This window comes from Lissotriton vulgaris, chromosome 2_1 (assembly GCF_964263255.1).
Source record: "Lissotriton vulgaris chromosome 2_1, aLisVul1.2, whole genome shotgun sequence".
Lineage (NCBI taxonomy): Eukaryota > Metazoa > Chordata > Amphibia > Caudata > Salamandridae > Lissotriton > Lissotriton vulgaris.
The window spans coordinates 857,672,075-857,691,290 of NC_141687.1; the positions used below are offsets into that span (position 1 = coordinate 857,672,075).

Sequence of the window (19,216 nt, forward strand, 5' to 3'; positions counted from 1 at the left end):
GATTATGCTGCAAAGAAATGTTCCAGTTTGACCAGGAGCATCAGCAGCATCGATCAGAGAACCAGCTGTTCTTGTGAGGCTTGCAGTGCTGGCGCTTTGAGCAAGGAAATTGCAGGCAGCTGCTCAAGATAAGGAAGCTTGCAGTACTAACAGTGACAGAGGGAGACAGTGAAACTTGATCGCAGTCCTTGAAGGTGAGATCACTTGGCCCAGACCTCTCCCCTGTGCTGTGGGAGCCTGTGTGGGACTTTCGGTTACAAGCAGTAGCTGGGGAATAGAGTCTGGTGGAACAGCCTCCCACCTTTCTTTTTTTTTGTATTAGGGTGTACTGGCACTCTGACCAGCCATTACCCTCCTACAGCTAGCCAGTGGCTACTGGACTAGTGGGATTCCAGTAAAACGTGCCAAGACATCAAGCAACTGTGATCAGATCCCTGACGCCACTAGAGCTCTATCCTCACTCAGGATGGGAGGGCACTTCTCTTTCTTTGGGGGGTGAGTTATGGGGCTGATCAAGAACATTTTGCTTCCCATCATATGCTGAAACTATATCATTTCAATACAAGGATTGGTATCTTGGCTCTAGCGAATGAGAGCAACCCGATGCCACATGGTCTGTAAGATTCAATGCTAATTGTGCATCTACATGTTAACTGTTTTTATAGGGCATAGCGTCTAGGTGCTATAATACGGATTGTGGTCAGAACTCTGGGCCAGAGGGTTGTAGACACATCTGATTTTCACTGTAGACACATCTGGTTTTCACTGTTTATTCTAGTGTTATGTGTAGTATAATTCTCGTGTGTATTAAAACATTTCATTTATAAAAATTAAGGCACTGACTGGACATTGATTTTATCAGCTGGTAGTTCGGTGTGCACTGTATTCTGAATGTCTAACCCCATCTCACCTCCTTTAGTAAGCCTTTGACTGCTCTGTCTCCCTACCCTGAGAGATTCAAGTGCTGGAGAGGAGGACTTGGTTATCCAGGTTTGGGTCCACTCGTACTGAGGCCCCAGGACACCAGCAGGGAACACTTCAGTTGATGCGATTGAAGCGCAGTAACCCTTGAGTGACCTGGTGCCCAGGAAGTGGGGTCTAACAATGAGGGTTAGCAGCTATACTCTTCATGTCAGCTTTCTCCCTTCATAGGTTTTCCTTTTGATCCTTCACCTTTTTCCTTTCGTCATTTTCACTGACATGCCTGGCATCAACTATGGCACTGAGCTGGGTCTCTACAACCCCTTTCCGTTGCCTTTTACTAAAACTGAAGATAGACTTGCGACATTAACTGTTTCTTTGCAGAGTGACTATTGTCGAGTTCTGTCCTGTCAGGCACTCACTTCTGTGTTTTGTTTGCAAATGACATCAGTTTACCATTATGGGATCCAACACTGCTACTTTTTATTATAAAAGTTTATCATTCTATATTTTAGTATGCTGCCAATGTAATGAAGGTTTTATAATGCTATTTAAAATGAAGCTTACCCCAAACCTTCAGACAGGATTTAAATACTTAATGATCCATCTGGGAGAAAATTCTTTCCAGGAAGGGTAGATAACGCCAACAGACCAGAAAAGATCTTGTTATGACAAAGTTTTCATTTTCTCAAGATTGCGTTTCCATTAAAAAGAGCATGATCAGCCTTGACTAGGATTATAAAATAACCTGTGGTAGGGTGCAGATGTTCTGCACCTTCTTTATATGTGACATCTCAATACACCAGCCTGGGCTTTGAGATGGGTTGCTCATACAGGTTAGGCGACCTGGCCATCAGCACATCAAGGTCTGAACCAAACATTCTATAGATTTGAATATATCTTTTAGTTTGATGGCAATTCCTGAATGACATTGCCAGAAAAAAACAAGGATGTTTTTCTCACCCCTAGGTGGCGGCATTTCTGACATTAGGTCACATGAACGGTCCATGAGGCAAACCTTTTCTGGCTGCGAAACAATGTCAACACACAAGAGGAAGATGTACAATGTGACTAAAGGGATAACAACAATATTACTAGAGGGATTCAGGCTTCACCATTGGAGGCCTATGCACCACATCAATAGAGGAATATGGATGAGGGCATTGGTGTGACATCACTGAAGAGATGCAAGCAATGTCAATAACAATTTGGCGCTTGACTCAATGGATACTGTGATTGTCACTAGATGAAAATGGACATCACTTGTGGAATACGGACAATTTTACTGGAAAAAATAAAAACGACATCGAAGGGATACGGGGAACGCCATAGGAGGATACAACCACATCACCCTGAATGGACATAATGCCTCCATCAATGGAATGATAGTGACTGCAGAGAAGAGGTACAGACAGCACTAAAAGGATGTGTGCAAAACTACTATTGGGATAAAGGCAGCATCACTACAGGGATAAAGACACAATCACTTCAGGTGTAAGATACAAACAGTGCCACTACAGGAATATAGCCAATATCACTGGAGATCAGAAAGACAATGAAGACAGTAGAGCAGGGTCATGAACAATGTTTTGAGAGACCAGGGAAATATCAGTGGAATACAGAATCTTATCAAAGTAATTCAAAATATGATATCGAAATTATATGGCCATCTCTAGATAGACCGAATGTGAAGAGGTTAATGAATGCCAAAAGAGTGATACAAAGAAAGATAGGTCTCAAAGTACATGCAAAAACTGCATTGGAGGAATGCCCACCCTGTCACCCACCCCCCGCCCCCACCCACCCCCTCCCGGACTTGCCTCTGCCTGCCTTATGGACCCCTAGGATTCTCAGTCTGAATGTGATACAAACCACCGGATTGTTTTGATTAATTAGTATTTTTCTGTTTAAGTTGTGGGCTCAAGTAAACTTAGCAAAGATGCATTGAGTACTATGTTGATGGTCTGCTGAAATAACTGACAAAGAACACTTGAACCTGTGAATGGGATGGACCTTGCCGAGTACTTGTGGAAAACATGCGTTTTATCTTTAGCAACATATCACTCTAGGCTCATAGTAATGCTGTATTGATTCTCGCAAGTTGTTAATCTTTGAAATGGCAATAAAAGATTCACAAAAAAACCTGCATTGGAAGGGTATGCAAAATCACTAGCGAGATACAGATAATTTCACAGATGGCATACAGACAACAGCACTACAGATATATGGAGCAAATCAAATGGGTGTTCACATACATGCAAGCAACGGGACAGTGAGGGAGAGGGACAGCCAACATCCCAGAATAGTAACCACTTCAAAATATGTCACTACAAGGATCTGAACCACACTATTGCATGCATGATACAAATTATACCAGTGGAGTAATGTGAACAGTAGGTAAATTAACATCACGGATAGGTAGAGAACATATAATTGGAGGGATAGACACATTCACTGGCTGGATATGGACCGTACATCAAGAGGTTTATAGATGTGGTAAATGCCTTTGGAGTTCTAGAACTTAACTGGAGAGATAGAGTCATCACTGGAGGGCTACGTAGAACTCATGTGATAACTTAACCTCATTGAAGGGATACATATATGGTCATTAGTGGAAAACACACAGTTGAGAGTTGAGAACAACTTTGATTTTAAGATGTAGGAAAAAACTACTGTCATGAAATGCAGCAACACAAAAAGATGACCGGAATGCTGACGTGGGTTCCGGGTTCACTCTGTCACTGGATTCAAGCTAGCCTGGCTGAAGAGGAGTGATCCACCGAAACCGGTTCCAGGATGCTTGTTCTCCGTCCAAGGAGGCCCCTGCCTGGTAGTTCAGGCAGGACTTTCACATGGGGCGCAGGGTCAAGACTGATTTGCATATGGCTGGGTCCAAACTGGGGTGGCATGGTGGGCAAAAACAAAACTATGGAACGGGATGAGGCCAGAGAGATTGCTAGTGGCTGAATATTTCATTCATCACCTTGTTGATTTTGCATTTGATGCCCTAAGTGCACCGGGTATGCCCAGACGTGGGTCACAGATTCAAGCTGGCTTGGTTGATGAGGGTTGAAACCCTGAAACCGGTCCCAGGAAGCTTGTTTCCATTCCAGGGAGGCCTTGGCATGGCAATTCGGGATGGACTATTCCCATTAGGAGCAGGGTCAAGACTGATATGCATATGGCTGGGTCCAAACTGGGGTGGCATAGTGGGCAGAAGCATGATGGATTGGGATGCGGCCAGAGCCATTGCCAGTGGCTGAGATAAATTCAAGCATTCCATCCATCACCTTGTTGTTTGTGAAATACACAGCACAGCTGGAGCCATTGTAGTGGTGGTACAGGGGTACTGCACAGCTTCACAGGAAATACACACACAAACTCTTACCCCTCCCCACGCCACCCTCCACCCGAGCAATGGACATTCAATAGGGACATGTAGGCAATGCTGTTGTATTGTTTACGTCATTGCCTCCAGAAAGCTAAAGTTGTATTCAACACCCTCAAAGTCTTCCACTGTAGAGCCATCCACATATGTTGAGCATGCAATAAAATGCTCTAAAATGTAGTGCACACCCACGGTCAAGCAAAATTTGAGCACATGCAGAATATGCCTACCAGTACATGGTCAATATCACAGGAAAAACAGGTGCTACAAACTGGGTCACAGTCAAATTACTGGCAAGGTTCTACCATATGCAGCTAAATAGAACACCCATTGGCCTTGTACTACAATGAAATAACTCAAAAACCAACATAAGAAAAATGTATGGCAAAAAATTATATAGAACCTCAACATACTATAGTCTTCCGACCAGCACATGCAGACATATCTCTACTGGTTCAGAGACCAACAGAAATGTACCATGAGGACCTTTATTTGGCACAGATCAGTTTTCAGCTTGAGCACATGCATGCAATAAGGAATGCATTTCAGAGCAACACTCTACTTGCACTTCATGAATATTATTAAAAAAGGAACATTTCAACATCCACATTGCTTCTTCAGGACACAAAATCTCAGATATGCCACAGAAAACGAGTTCTGAGTTAATCTGAGAATGTATGAAAACCCTACTGATGAGGTAAATGGGACAAACAATGAAATGAACAATTATATGCCCCAAATGTACATGAAGCCACAGTACCTTTAATGTCCTAGTTGGAGCCCAGCCAGTGCCATCGATCGAATGTTCTCGCAGCAAGCTGGAAAAGACAAGTCAACCTCTGTTAACATTGCGCTTGCAGGGCTCAGCAAGATAAACTCACTCTGCGACAATAAACTTGGTTGATGTTAGCACATGCAAACACAGAAAGCCTATCTTAAGTTGAGCGCTGGAATCTTGAGATGCAACACTAAGCCAATGCCCAACTACTTATGGAGAATCAGTTGCCCAAGGAGCACTAGGTTTTAATCCCTCTTGCGCCATCTTCAGACACTATGCTATACGATACTTCAACTGCAGAGGACAAAATAGTGTGGCAAACAAATGGAGGACAGTACCGAAGTGCTTGACGCACAGCTTTGAGAAAGCAGAATCCAAATGCTTTAATCATGAGTTAAGGCGTTTACTCAAAATAAGTGTTACTAGATCAGTGGTTCTTAACCTTTGGTTCTACAGACCCGTTGGGGTCTGCCAAGCTTACCACAGTTGAGAAAATGAAATAATAACAGATTAATAAAAAGTATTTGAATAAAGATCAAAGGTAAAAACATTTTTTTAGTACGTCTATAAACGTGAAATAATTTGAAATCGAAGGCTTACAATTAAATAGGCATCCTCAGATTGAGTTGTGGGACAGTGCAAGTGCATTATACAGAATATAGTAGGGACAATGGTTTCCCTTAATTTAAGTTACAAAAGCTCCAAACTTCCCATTAACATTGTGATTCTTTATATCTATGATTTAAATAAAATATGTAATCATTTATATATTGTTGTGGGGTTCGAATCCGTGAAAATGCTCTGGCCGCTGTCCCGGTCTTCAAGTAAACACTCAGTGGGGTCCTCAGATTCCAGTCATTATTCAGCAGGGATGCCCGGATTCCAGTAATGATTAAGTGGGGGTCCATAGAAGTCAAGGTTAGGAACCACTGCAGCAATGGGCAGATCTAGTCCTCTCCAACAGCTTCTCATCCGTGGCTGTGGTACCTTTCCAGTACAGTCTGACTTAAGCACTTAAATTGAACTATTGCAAATGTCTTTCACCTCAATGCTCAAACTTTGGTGACCGCTTAGACTAATGTGATAATAAATCTAGATGTAGAAACCAGCAGCTGAATTTCTCTGCATCGGGGGAGGGGTGAGGGGGCAGGGGGGGGGATTTACACCCTGTGTCCCGACGCTGTTGGTAGCGGTCGCTCCCCAAGCTCCCTGCTTCTCCCTGGTATCGTTGTGCTGCGCTTCCTACATAGTCCTGCTGATTTCATATCTGATGACCCCTGTGTCCATAACGCTGTAGCGCGTTTAGCATTGGCATAAATTTGAATTTAATTTAAGCGCTTTTGACGACTTTAACACCTTGCTGAAATCACGCTGTTGTAACGCTATTTGTGTGATTGTTATTTTGCTTTAATTTAATTAGGAAACCGTTCATCGTAGCGCTTTTGCTCACATTGTCTGAATAGTCCATTTGTATTTGTGCCTGTTCTGCTGTTTCGTTTCCTCTGCCATTTTGTTGTTGTTGTGCCTGGGAGCCCGTCCTCTACAGCCCGCCCCGCCTCCCAGCTGATCCTCCCTCGCCCCTCCCCCCTCCACTATCCACTTATGACAGATGCTTTTGCGCGCAGCGGTCACGCACAGCGGTCGCGCCCCATGCGCGCCGAAGGTGCGCCAAAGGTAAGCCCGTCTATGCCCATCTGCGCCTGGATCGCGCCCAGCGCCAGACCCCCTGTCCCCCGCAAACCGCACTGCTCCCGCATAACGTATGACGCCGCCACCCTCTTAGCCCTTAACCCCGGACGCACACCACAATGCTACGAAGCTGCCCCAGGACGTACCCACGGTCCCTTCGCCTGCCACTCCTGCAAGTTCGCCAGCATCAAGACCCACACCAAATCCACGACCTCCAAACACAGCTCCGACTCTAACCACCTGAAATGCATCCTGCTAAACACCCGCTCGATCCACAAACACGCCACAGAACTCTGGGACCTACTCGACACTGCGTCACCGGACATCGCCTTCCTTACAGAAACCTGGATGAACGCATCATCAGCACCCGTCATCGCCATAGCCATTCCGGACGCGTACAAGATCATCCGAATAGACCGTACCAACCAAACAGGAGGCGGCATCGTCATCGTTCATAAGAACACCATCAGAATCACGACCAGCTTCGACGACTACCTTGCAACCGCCGAACACCTTCACTTCTTGATCCACACCGACCCCAGGACCACACTTAGAGGCACCCTCATCTACAGACCACCAGGAACCCGTAAACAATTCTGCGAAGACATCACTGACTTCATCAGCCCACATGCCCTCCCTTCCGAGAACTACATTCTACTGGGAGACTTCAACTTCCACCTGGAAAAGAAAAACGACTGCAACACCACCACCCTTCTGGACAACCTGGCCAATCTCGGCCTCAAACAACTTGTTGACACCTCCACCCACTTAGCCGGACACACGCTCGACCCTATCTTCACCTCCAGCAAACACATCTCCTTTAATCATACCACAGCTCTCCATTGGACGGGCCACAGCTGTGTTCACTTCAGCTACAAAACTACCACAACTCACCACCCCCCACAACCTATTCCTCGAAGAAACTGGAACAAAATCACCACCGACCAACTCATCACATCGCTCAACCAAAACCCTCCAGCCCTCTCATCAGACCCAAACGAAGCTGCCACCAAACTCAAACAATGGATCACTCACAGCGCTGACGAATTAGCACCCCTAAGAAACCACCAGATCAAACAAGGTAGCAAAAAGGCCCCCTGGTTCAACGATGACCTTAAGAATTCCAAGAAACTATGCCGTATTCTCGAAAAAACATGGAGAAAAAACCCAACCACTGACAAGCTGACCACCTTCAAGGCAGCCACCCGCAAACACCACCAATCGATCCGAGCCACCAATAAATCAGCATTCAAGGATCGACTAAACAACAACGCCCATAACAGCAAGGAACTATTCAACATCGTCAAAGAATTTACCAACCCCACCGCAGCCTCAAACGACATTACTCCCTCCCAAGACCTCTGCGACTCATTATCCTCTTTCTTCTACAACAAAATCGCCGACATACATAACAGCTTTAAGAACATTTCGAAAGAACAGCCCACCCCACCCACTTCCAAAACCAAACCGCTCTCTAACAACCTTAACGCCTGGAACCCAATCACTACTGAAGACACCATCCGCCTAATGAACTCTATCCATTCAGGTTCGCCAACCGACCCCTGTCCCCACCACATCTTCAACAAAGGAGACTCCATCATTGCACTCCATCTCCGTGATGTCATCAACTGCTCCTTCAACTCCGCTACCTTCCCAGAAAGCTGGAAACACGCCGAACTCACTGCCCTCCTGAAGAAGCCCACAGGTGACCCCTCTGAACTTAAGAACTACCGCCCCATTCCCCTCCTCTCTTTCCCAGCCAAAGTCATTGCGAAAGCTGTCAATAGCCAGCTCGCCGCCTTCCTTGAATCCAACAACTCCCTCGACCCCTCACAGTCCGGCTTTCGAGCCAAACACAGCAACGAAACCGCCCTCATTGCAGCGACAGATGACATCCGAATGCTACTGGACAATGGAGAAACAGCTGCCCTCATCCTACTCGACCTCTCCGCCGCCTTCGACACAGTCTGCCATAGCACCCTCATACAACGCCTCAGCAATGTCGGAATACAAGGAAAAGCCTTGGCTTGGATCATCTCGTTCCTCGCCGGGAGAACCCAGAGAGTCCGACTCCCCCCTTTCAAATCAGAGGCCACCGAAGTTATCTGCGGAGTCCCACAAGGATCATCACTCAGTCCCACCCTCTTCAACGTTTACATGAGTCCCCTCGCATCCATTGCGCGACAACACAACCTCAACATCATCTCCTACGATGACGACACCCAGCTGTTTTTTTCCCTCACCAAAGACCCTAACACCGCCAAAACCAATCTTCATGAAGGCATGAAAGAAGTAGCCGAATGGATGAAAAACAGCCGCCTAAAACTTAACTCAGACAAAACGGAAGTTCTCATCCTAGGATCTTCACCCTCTGCCTGGGACGACTCTTGGTGGGCATCGGCCCTGGGCACAGCACCCATACCCACAGACCACGCACGCAACCTGGGCTTCATCCTAGACTCCTCCCTCTCGATGACCAGACAAGTTAATGCCGTCTCATCCTCTTGCTTCAACGTACTCCGTATGCTCAAAAAAGTCTTCTGTTGGATCCCCACCGAAACAAGAAAGACGGTCACCCACGCACTGGTCACTAGCCGACTGGACTATGGAAACACCCTCTATGCCGGAACCACAGCCAAATTACAGAAAAAACTCCAACGCATCCAAAATGCATCGGCCAGACTCATATTGGACATCCCTCGCCAAGCTCACATTACTGGCCACCTGAAAGACCTCCACTGGCTTCCCGTCAACAAGAGAATAACGTTCCGTCTCCTCACCCACGCTCACAAGGCCCTCTACAAACTAGGACCCGAATGCCTCAACACACGACTGTCCTTCTACACACCCACCCGCCAACTAAGATCCTCCAACCAAGCGCTTGCCGCAGTTCCGAGCATCCACAGATCCACCATGGGAGGAACATCCTTCTCCTACCTGGCGGCCAAGACCTGGAACTCTCTCCCCACTCACCTTAGCTTCACACAGAACCACATTTCCTTCAGAAAGGAACTTAAAACCTGGCTATTCGATAAATAATGCACCCCCTCCCACAAGCGCCTTGAGACCCTATGGGTGAGTAGTGCGCTATGCAAATTTCTGAACTTGAACATGATTATTTTAAAGTATTTACTGCCTCAGTTATGCACTAAAACATATTGTCGCTTTTTCCACAATTCCCAACCTCCCAGTAAGAAGAAAAAGAAGTAGGCTACCTACCTGTCTGAAAAAGAATTGTTTTATATGTATGCCAAGCATGCAGCAATATATTGTAGAAACAAATACAGATATATTTTATTGTTGGTTTGAAGTATCCATTAGCCTCAACTATGTCAGCTAAATTTTATGGAGGAACTAGGCCAAGAAGTAATGTATATTCGCACATTTTTTTAAAGCATTACCTCGCTTTCAGTCCTGGCAACCGGAAGGAGGATTTTGAAAGAATGAGCTCATTATTGTGTTCATGAATGATATCTCCACCTTAAGAACGCCTTGTGCTTCCTCTGGCAGAATATCATGCCAAAGGCTCATTAGATAAGTTTTCGCTAATAGTAATAAGCTTCTGACAACATGGTTAGGTTCCATAGTTATCGTGAGTGAAAAACCTGGATTAACTGAATTACATTTTATGCATTTTAGAATGATACTCAGGGCCGGGACTGGCCGTAGTGGGTACCGGGCATTTCCCCAGGTTAGGGGTCGGTTTTGGGCCCCTGGGGGCCATTTTTGTTACCGGGGACCGGCAACATCGCACCATGTAACAAAATTGGCCGAAACCGGCCAGGGCAAATAGCTCGGCTGTCCCCTCTCCCCCACCGCTCCCCTCCCCCAGGGGGACCGGCCGAGCAGTTTGCCATGGCCGGTTTCGGTTCCAAGGCCGACCCTGCTGATGTTCCAACTGACCGCTAAAAGTTTACACCTCAAAAGATATTGCAATAGCACGCCAAGGTGGGGGTGGATCGGGGACGATGTCAAAACTCAATTTCATAAGTGTCAGAACCCTCTTTCTGAGGGTCACAGGGCAAGCAGGAGCTACTGGGCTCAACCGTGGAAGTTAAGGTTTTTAATTCGGATAGCCCAGTTGCTCAGGACCCATAGTAGGTCAGACCCCGTTATTAGTACCCCTTCAGCACTTGATTCTCAGTGGTTGCATGGGCCGAGCAGTCCAAGGCTTTTGGGGGTGGGGGGCTGAAGAGCTAGATACAAGGAGGTGAACACAGGCTCACAACTCCAAATACGTTCAATAGCAGCAATAAGTAATTGTCAAGTCAAAACCTTTCTTTTATGACAAAAGGAGTACTTATATACGATCACAAAGTGAAATAAAGCATGCACATCAATACACCCCCACGCCTCCTCCTGCCCTACCGAGGTCAGGGCTCTAGTGTTTGGTAGTCAGGTCCCCGAGTCCCAGCGGTAATGGTATGTGACATTCAGGTTAGGCCCCATTAGTAGTCCAAGTCTCAGGATTCCCACTCCAACTGATAAAAGTCAAAAGTGTTCCAGCGCCTGAAGCACTATATAGCAGAACAAGTTCACACCTGCAAGATCAGTCTTACCTGCTCCGGCAAGGACAGGGCAATTGAAGTCTCCATGTCGAGAGGTAGCAGCTTCTATTGGTGAATAGCACTCGCGGATACGAGGCAGGGCTCCCAGGGAGCTTCCTCCAGTGAGTCAATAAGTTCCCCTGATCCTTCCCACAGGTGGGGGAAGATTGCTATGGTTTGGTTCTTCAGTAGGGGTTCAGGCCCACACTGGTCACCGTGGCGGCCTCTCCTCACAACGACTGAAGCGAGGAGAAAGTCCTTGCTCTTTTCAATTGCCCCCCCTAGCTCACGGGGTCCCCAACTCTACTCCGCACAAGGGGCTATGGCCGAATCGGCACAACAGTCATCTTCAGGGGAGCCCCACCTGGCATAAGGGCTTAGCCCGGCTAAGGCCTGAATAGCACGGCAGGGACGCAGACCATTGCTAAATTCATGCTGGCCCTTGCATCATATGGGGTCGCAGACAAACTTGCACAAGGACAACCACCAAATTGGTGCAGCAGCAGTCTCACACATTGCTACAGGGATGCAGTCGGCATGATCCCCCACTAGACCTCGCTACGTCCAGCACTCTTCTTATTCCCACAGGGCACCCTGGTCTTAGCAAGCAGGAAGGCACTGGTGCTCCAGGCCAAGTGGTCTTGGATGTCCATTCACCCAGCTGGTAGGCCTTAGACTCCAGCCCTCGTCACAAGCAGAAGCCTTGCAGAGGTTCTTCTCCATGCACAGCCCAGCTGGCTACTTGGAAGTTGAGAAATGAGGGGGCATTGAGCTCCCCTTCTTATAGTCCATTACCAGACATCAAATGTAATTAAGGATCTGAGTGTTTGTATTTTGTGTAGGGGGTCTGCTTCCTTTTGAAGTGCCCACTCCTCTGCCCTGCCCTTCATCCAGAAAGCAGTCTGTCACAGCAGGAGCAAATCCCAATCTGATGGCCTCACAGCACAGGCCATAAGAGTTACCAAAGGTTCACACTGGGATGTCAGTCACATTGATATGTGCATCAAAATGGTATCACAGTCCTACTCTATATGATTCTCTTATCAGCTCCATCTCCTTCCTGAGATGCGCCTGGGCCCCTTTCCAATGGCCTCTCTCTGAATCAAAGAGCACCCTTTGAAGTGTACTGAAGGGCTTGGCTCTTTTTCCTCCAGTGTGTCACACCATTAACACAGGAATGCAGCAATCCTCAATCTGTCTGACAATCCCTCTACTTCCTCATGCTCCTTCAGTAAGCCCTGGGTCTCCCAAAATGGAACCCAGAGTCTTCCATGTATTGTACCCTTCACAGGCACGCAAACACCCAGTACATGCATACAACACAAGTGCGCTGAATATCGCTACAAACTAACTTGATGTAGGGCAAGGGTGAGTAAAGCACACAGAACCGGAACTTTACATGAGCGAGCCTGTAGGGCTCTATCCAGTGACCCAGTTAAAAGGCCTGTTCACTACACAGTATGCAGCTGTTTAAGCCCTTTCTAAAATGCAATTTAGAGTAGCAAATTATTTTTGAATACTATTGATTTCTAGAATTATTATAGTCTTAATTGAATCATTATTGATGTTACAATTGAAACAATGTTGCCGCCCTGTATAAAAGTGTCCCACTTTAAAGAGACACTATTTTAATACATTGGATGCAGATCATGTGGTTTTGCTAATTTTGTTTCTGTTCCCAATCAATGTTCTCCTGAGAGCCTTTTCTCCCTCACAGTCTTAGCAGAGCACAGTACACTGCTAATTTGTTATTTTCTTCAGAGCATATATTGTGAATTAAACTTTTCTGAGTTTCAACTGTATCTTTCTGAAGGGCATTCTGTTGGAAGGTCTGATGCAGGCTTGCTAACACACTAGCGTATAAGTCATGGTTTAAAAATGTTTCATATTATGTTGTGCTTCCACGGACTGCGCAGTTGCAGTGAAATCTAATGCAAGATTTTCTGAACCTTAGAAATGGGTTAGTGTTATGAATGTTTGTGTGATTATCATCATTTTGATTTGTCCAATGTGTTACAGCTAGTCTTGCTATTCTGAATTTGCAGTTTTTGCTCATTACTTACAGGTAAATGGAGTATAAAAACACCTGGTCTGGGGGATGTGCTAGAGACTTTGCACTTTCCTCAGGGGTCTGATCATTTCTCTGTTTCTTTAAGGACACTGTCCATTTCTCTTGTGGTTTTATTCCCTAATGGGAACTAGAATAATAATTTCTGATTATGTACTCCGAATCAGAGCCTTTATGACATTCTGTAATGCAAAGTTTTAGATTTCTGCAATAAAACTAACTTTTCATCGATCTAGAACTCAATTATTAAGTGTTCTCATTCACTATTTAATTTACTGTGCTAATATGTTGGGCCTGATGTTAAAGAGGGTGGGTAATAGTTTTTCTAGATCAATGGTGCCCGAGCCAAGCTCTCGGAAGTAAATTTGGGGGTGATTAAATTATTGGGTACGTGAATTACTGTGGTTCGGATCACACACTGCCATCACCACAATCATGTCGAAAGCAGTAGCCTTTCACCACTATGTGGGTAGCTCTTACAGCACCCTTCCAACAAAACTGCACTCCATGAGACAGGTCTGTGTCATGGTACACATGCATGATCTATGTTGCCCATGACAACAAATATCTGCAACAGGGATCCAAACATTGTTGTAGCTGGGGTGTTAGACCTGTCTGCCTTTAGGTAGTCCCTCCAATTTATTATTTATTTTGTCCCCTTTTTGCCCCTCATACCTCTTAATTTTTATGTCCACTGCACTCTTTTGTGGTGTTGGATTGGGGGATAGATGCTCTTTTTGCCCTCAGTTTTTTTACCTCAGGCCCAGGAGCCTTTTCTGACTAAGATTCACCCAGACCTACAAAATGGTGGACAGCAACTGCCATAACTGCCAACCTCTGAGGAAGTCCCATAGGGTAATACAGAGACCTTCCAGAACCTTCTGGACTTTACTGGACCTCTAGAGGGAAACCTATATAAGGCAGGATGCGAGGCAGCCATTTTGTGTTGACCAGTGATTACTAGAGAGTGGAACTGGTGAGGAGGGAGGCGACTCAGAGGGAGAGGACAGCGCTAGTCCAGGAGCGGAATTGACCTGTGGGCAGACTGTACTCCTGTATTGACCTGTACCCACCCGTGTTGACCAAACCCTACCAGGGTAGCCACTTCTAAAGTCCTTGTATGACCTCTCCAGGACATATTGAAGTCCCTGAGGTCACTGAGAAGAATCGCGCCTGTAGGAAGGGGTGAACCCCAGCCTGAAGGATCGCTCTACCTACTGCAGCGCTGGGTGTTTTCTTCCCCTAAAGCATCAAAAGAGCCAGCGCGTCCTTCTTTAAGGTCTCACCTTGAACCGGAGCCCGGCGTGTCCAGCTGACAGCTATGCGTGAGGGTGCGGGCTCTGACCGGCACCGACTTCCTCTGCGAGCTGGTGAAGTGCTGGAGGGTGTCCGCGGAAGTGAGGCAGTGTCGGAAGAGGCGGATCAAGAGAGGCGGGACCCCGGCGTGTGGAGCCAGCGACGAGGGAGCAGCCAGGCGAGAGCGTCGAAAGAAGTGCAGTCGCGACGTCTCCTGCGCATTCCCAGAAGTCTGAAGAAGAATCGCCAGGAGTAGTATCCCAGCGTCGGCGGTTGCGCAGACCCAGAGGTGCCGTTCCCTGAGGAGAGTATCAGGCGGTGGAGTCTGCGGGCCTCGATTACCCCGAGGGAGGAGCTGCCCGACCCGAGACTGAGGCGGAAGGAAACCGGAGGGCTGACAAGCGCCTTCTGACCCCAGGTATCGGCGTCTCAGCAACTTATCCGGCAAACTGCATCTGTGTCAAGTAAGCCGGGCCGCATTACTGGAGGGAGGTGGGGTCCGTCACGAGGAGTGTGACGAAACGCCGAAGGAGATCGGAGATCACTCCTCAGGTAGCGAACTGACTCCCGAGTAGGAGTATTGTGGAAAACTCCTTGCCCTTGGTGTCTGGGTGTCTCTCCGCCTAAACTAGGCTAAGTTCTATCATCTACCTAGCCCAGATTCCCAGGAAGACAAGGGCCGACCTGGGGGTAGAGAAAGAGTGCAGGAGCTGCAACTGTCCTGGAAACACAGCACTCTATGAAAGGGCTTATATAACCTAAAGAGGGTTTAGGGACAAGTTGAAGTAACCCAGAATCAAAGGGAGTAACTACCAATCTTCCCCTTTCTTCTGGGTTGCGCATAATAGAACAAGTACATTATAACACCAAAGCTTGAGTTGTAAGCTGAAATGTCTTGTATGAAATATCTTTGAGACTGTAGTGGTAAAGTTCAGCTTTTTGGTTTTGTAAAAGAGCTTGTTAAGAAACTCGATCTAGAGCTGGAGAGTGTAGAAAATCTATTTAAACTACAGGAGCATAACCTAAAGTGATTGCTAATGTCTAGGCTATGTAATGAAAAGTAATAATGACATGTGAGATTATTTGATGTATTGAAGTCTGATAATAAGTCATCAACCCAACAGAGTTTTATAAAACAGCTCATATTTTTCTAATCTTGGTGTAGTGTCCTTATTTTTGAGTGGATGGGTGTTGGTTACTGATGAGTGAGACGCAAACTTAGCACCTGTTCCTTGGAGTTAGGCCTTCCCCCTTAGTGCCAAGCTACCTTATGTGACTTGGGATTCCCTAGGTCCAACATGGGGCATATGTCAGTCACCATGCAAGGGACATTACCGTCCCAACAAGGATGCAATATGTCACAAGATAAGCAAATTAGCATATCAAAAAATCTTTCAAGGAGGAGCCAAGATGGCGACCGGAGCGGACGTGTAGTCGCCCGGCTCCACCGGCCCTTGAGCTCCGCAACGAAATCCTGTTCTCCTTCCTGATCGACCCCGATGGCGGAACGTGCGTGAGGATGAGCTGAATACTTCGGTCTTTTCCCGACGTTTCAGCATGCCCGGATGCCGGAGATACTCGAAGTGATGTCCTCCGCCCCGGACCCTCGCCTGCAATGCCGCTCGTCATCGGCTCCTGGAGGCTCGGACATGGCCGGCACAGTTGCGTAGCGCCGAGGACTTAGATGCGGCGCCTCTCCATGTGAGGCGATCGCCACCGCACTGATACCGATGTCCATCGCAGGCTGCGCCTGGAACGAGACGGCTGAGTGAGGAAGCCCAGAGGTGGCGGATTTTCTGATCCGAGTGGGAGGTGAGCGGCGTATGGTGCCCAGCGGGCCGGCTCAGCGCAGGCTGTCGATTTTCTCATCCGCTGCCCAGCCTGGTGCGAGACGGTTTATGGGAGGTGTGTCCGTTCTGCTTTCGACTATGGTGGTGTCGGAGTCTTGAAGAGGTACTTGCCTATGCTAAGCCCTCCCCAGCTCCACTATCGTATTACCGGAATCATGGCCCCGTTTGACCACCCGCGGCTGGGGGGAGCTCACGCATTCCTGCCCGTGGACTGCCTTGCCCTGCCTGCGCGGTGCACCGACTTGCGAGCACCGGCTCTGGAACCTGATTTGAGGGAATTGCAGCCGCCACTATCTTATGGATCTATCCTGGCCGCCCTGCGTGATTTCCGCTCAGAGATGTGTGATGGCCTCCAAGCACTGGGTGAGCGATTTGATAAAATGATGTCTGACGAGGCTCGCGAACGCAACGTCTGCCCTCAGCGAAGTGTGAGTCTGCCTCCGCCGATCTATGAAGATACAATGTATCCCTGTGCCTGTGATGATTCTGTACTTGCGGCTGCCTCTACCGGAGCCGACGGCTGGCAGCCCTCCAGTCCCGTGACTGATACATTGTCTCCCCTTCCCTCCGGGTTTGACTCATTGCTGCCTGTACCATCGAGTTTACCTGTGGATCCAGCTGCGCAACTTTTGTCTTGCTTGTTGAGTTTTCACTGGTGGCCTTCACCCTTCCCCCTGTGGAATCTCTATTCTCCAGATGCCCCTATGGACCCAAGTATGGTGGAAAAAGGACCTTTTAACGCTGGTCGGTGGCCATTTTGGGATCCTGCTTTGTCTTCTTCTTTCAAGCGGCCATATTGTCCTATTGTGCACGGGGGGGAGGGCTCTCATGGGGAAGTATGCTCGAAGTTACATCCACGATCGGGTCAGGGCTAGGCTGTTTTTCGTCACTAACTGTTTTGCTGGCTGACGGGGATGGGGTTGGAACTGATTTACATGTTTCATGGGCACGCATCGCACGATGACTTTCTCCAACTGCATTGCATAGCTGATTGATTTTGTACCGACGCTTTAGTAATGGACGATATTTATGATATGGGAATCTGTGGAGGGCCGGGATCTCCGGGTGACCTGATATCGAGTGGGCTCCTCCCCGCCTTCTTCTTTTTGGGAGTTTAGGTTGATTTATTCTTTCTCACTCCCTATATTACAGGTGTTAATGTTCTTCTTCTTTCTTCATTCTCTTCCTTTTTCTTTCTTGTCTATATTTCGGGTTCTTTAAAGGGCGACAGGCACTCTGTGGGGGGGGGGGGGCAGGCCGTAGCCTCCACAATGTTGCAGGGTGGGCGGGGTAATTTGGTGTATTCTTAGTTCTATGGGCCTTTTTTTTCTATTCACTGCGCTTTCTTAATCTGGTTCGATTCTGGGTCTGGGCTAGGGTTGGCAGGGAGGGGGCGGCGCTGTTTGGGGTGCATAAATGATGGATGACGACTTGCTGTTGTTTTGCACCACCACACTACACTTGATGTTAACTTCCACTGTTGTTTTCAGATACAACGCCGCTTACCCATGTTGTGAAGCCATTATACGGACTCGAATCTTCTTAGTACTTATTCTTCACTGACTTACTTTATGATGAAAACGCAAAAAAAACTTAAAAAAATTACCCTTCAATTCTCCTCTCCCCCAGCGACATGATTCTTCCCAGTGTAACGCTCATTGATTGCTAACTTTTAACTACTGCTGCTGGGGAACTGTAATGTTTGCACCTGTGCTGACTAAGTATTGTGGCCGGCCTGAGGGTTGTAGGCCCGTATTTGTTCTTTTATTCATGCACAATAAAGGTTTTCAAAAATTAAAAAAAAAAAAAAGATTCTTTCAAAATAGGAGAGACTCAGTGAGTTCTAGGGCAGAATTAAGATCTTTTTAAGGATTTATTACAAAAATGTAATAGGTACAATATGGAATTTGTAAAGCGCAGATGCATAACGTCATTGCAAGGAAGGCTCCCAGTAACAGAGCAATGTCTAGTTTTGATTTTGCCTATTATTCTGTAAATTCCCAAACGAGCAGCAGAATCAGAAAGAAATCACACAGCATCCCTAGTAGCATTAGAAATTGATCTGGCTCACAGTGAAATTCCATTGTTGATTTAGGAAATCTGATAGAATAATTGTAAAGTGCTGATTCATCATGGAGTGAGCAAAAGAAATATCTTCTCAACAAATCAGAACATTGCAATAAAGAGCCTTACAATCCAAGCACTATCCCCCTACATGAATACGGATTCAGCTCCCGCTATGCTAGTTTCATCTGGAGTTAAAACAAACTAGTTACAAAACAGGGTACTATTGTGAATAAATACAATACTGTGTTCAGACAGAAGAACCTTGAAAAATTGAACATTAGTGACCTCAAGCTAGAGATTCTTCGAGAACAGCATAATTTGGAAATAAACATGACTTGCTTGACTGTATGCAGCAGAAATAATAAACTGTCAATGTGGCATGATAGTCATATCCAAATCTGAAGGTACTGTTTCGATGTTGCACCGAGATTAAAACATTCCTACTTTCATGCTTGTAATTTGTGCCAGGACGATTGCCACCTTTCTCCATCAAGTCTTAAAGACATATGTGCTAGATCATGTCAGTTTGAAGACAGGGACATATTGTTTTGTTGTATCGTTGCGGTTTCCTAATATTGTGTCGAGTTCCTTTGGGGAAGAGGGGCCTTATTT

At 46.8% G+C, this 19,216-nt stretch overlaps 1 protein-coding gene across 2 annotated transcripts in view; it reads right to left on the reverse strand.

Moving 5' to 3' along the window:
* Positions 1-19,216, reverse strand: part of UBE2F (ubiquitin conjugating enzyme E2 F (putative)) — a 1,298,841-nt gene that overhangs the window by 531,850 nt on the left and 747,775 nt on the right. For both annotated transcript variants that reach the window (XM_086956339.1, XM_086956340.1), the window contains one exon: positions 5,070-5,127. In XM_086956339.1, coding sequence (XP_086812465.1) covers positions 5,070-5,127 — 58 coding nt within the window. The remainder of the gene's footprint in view (positions 1-5,069; positions 5,128-19,216) is intronic.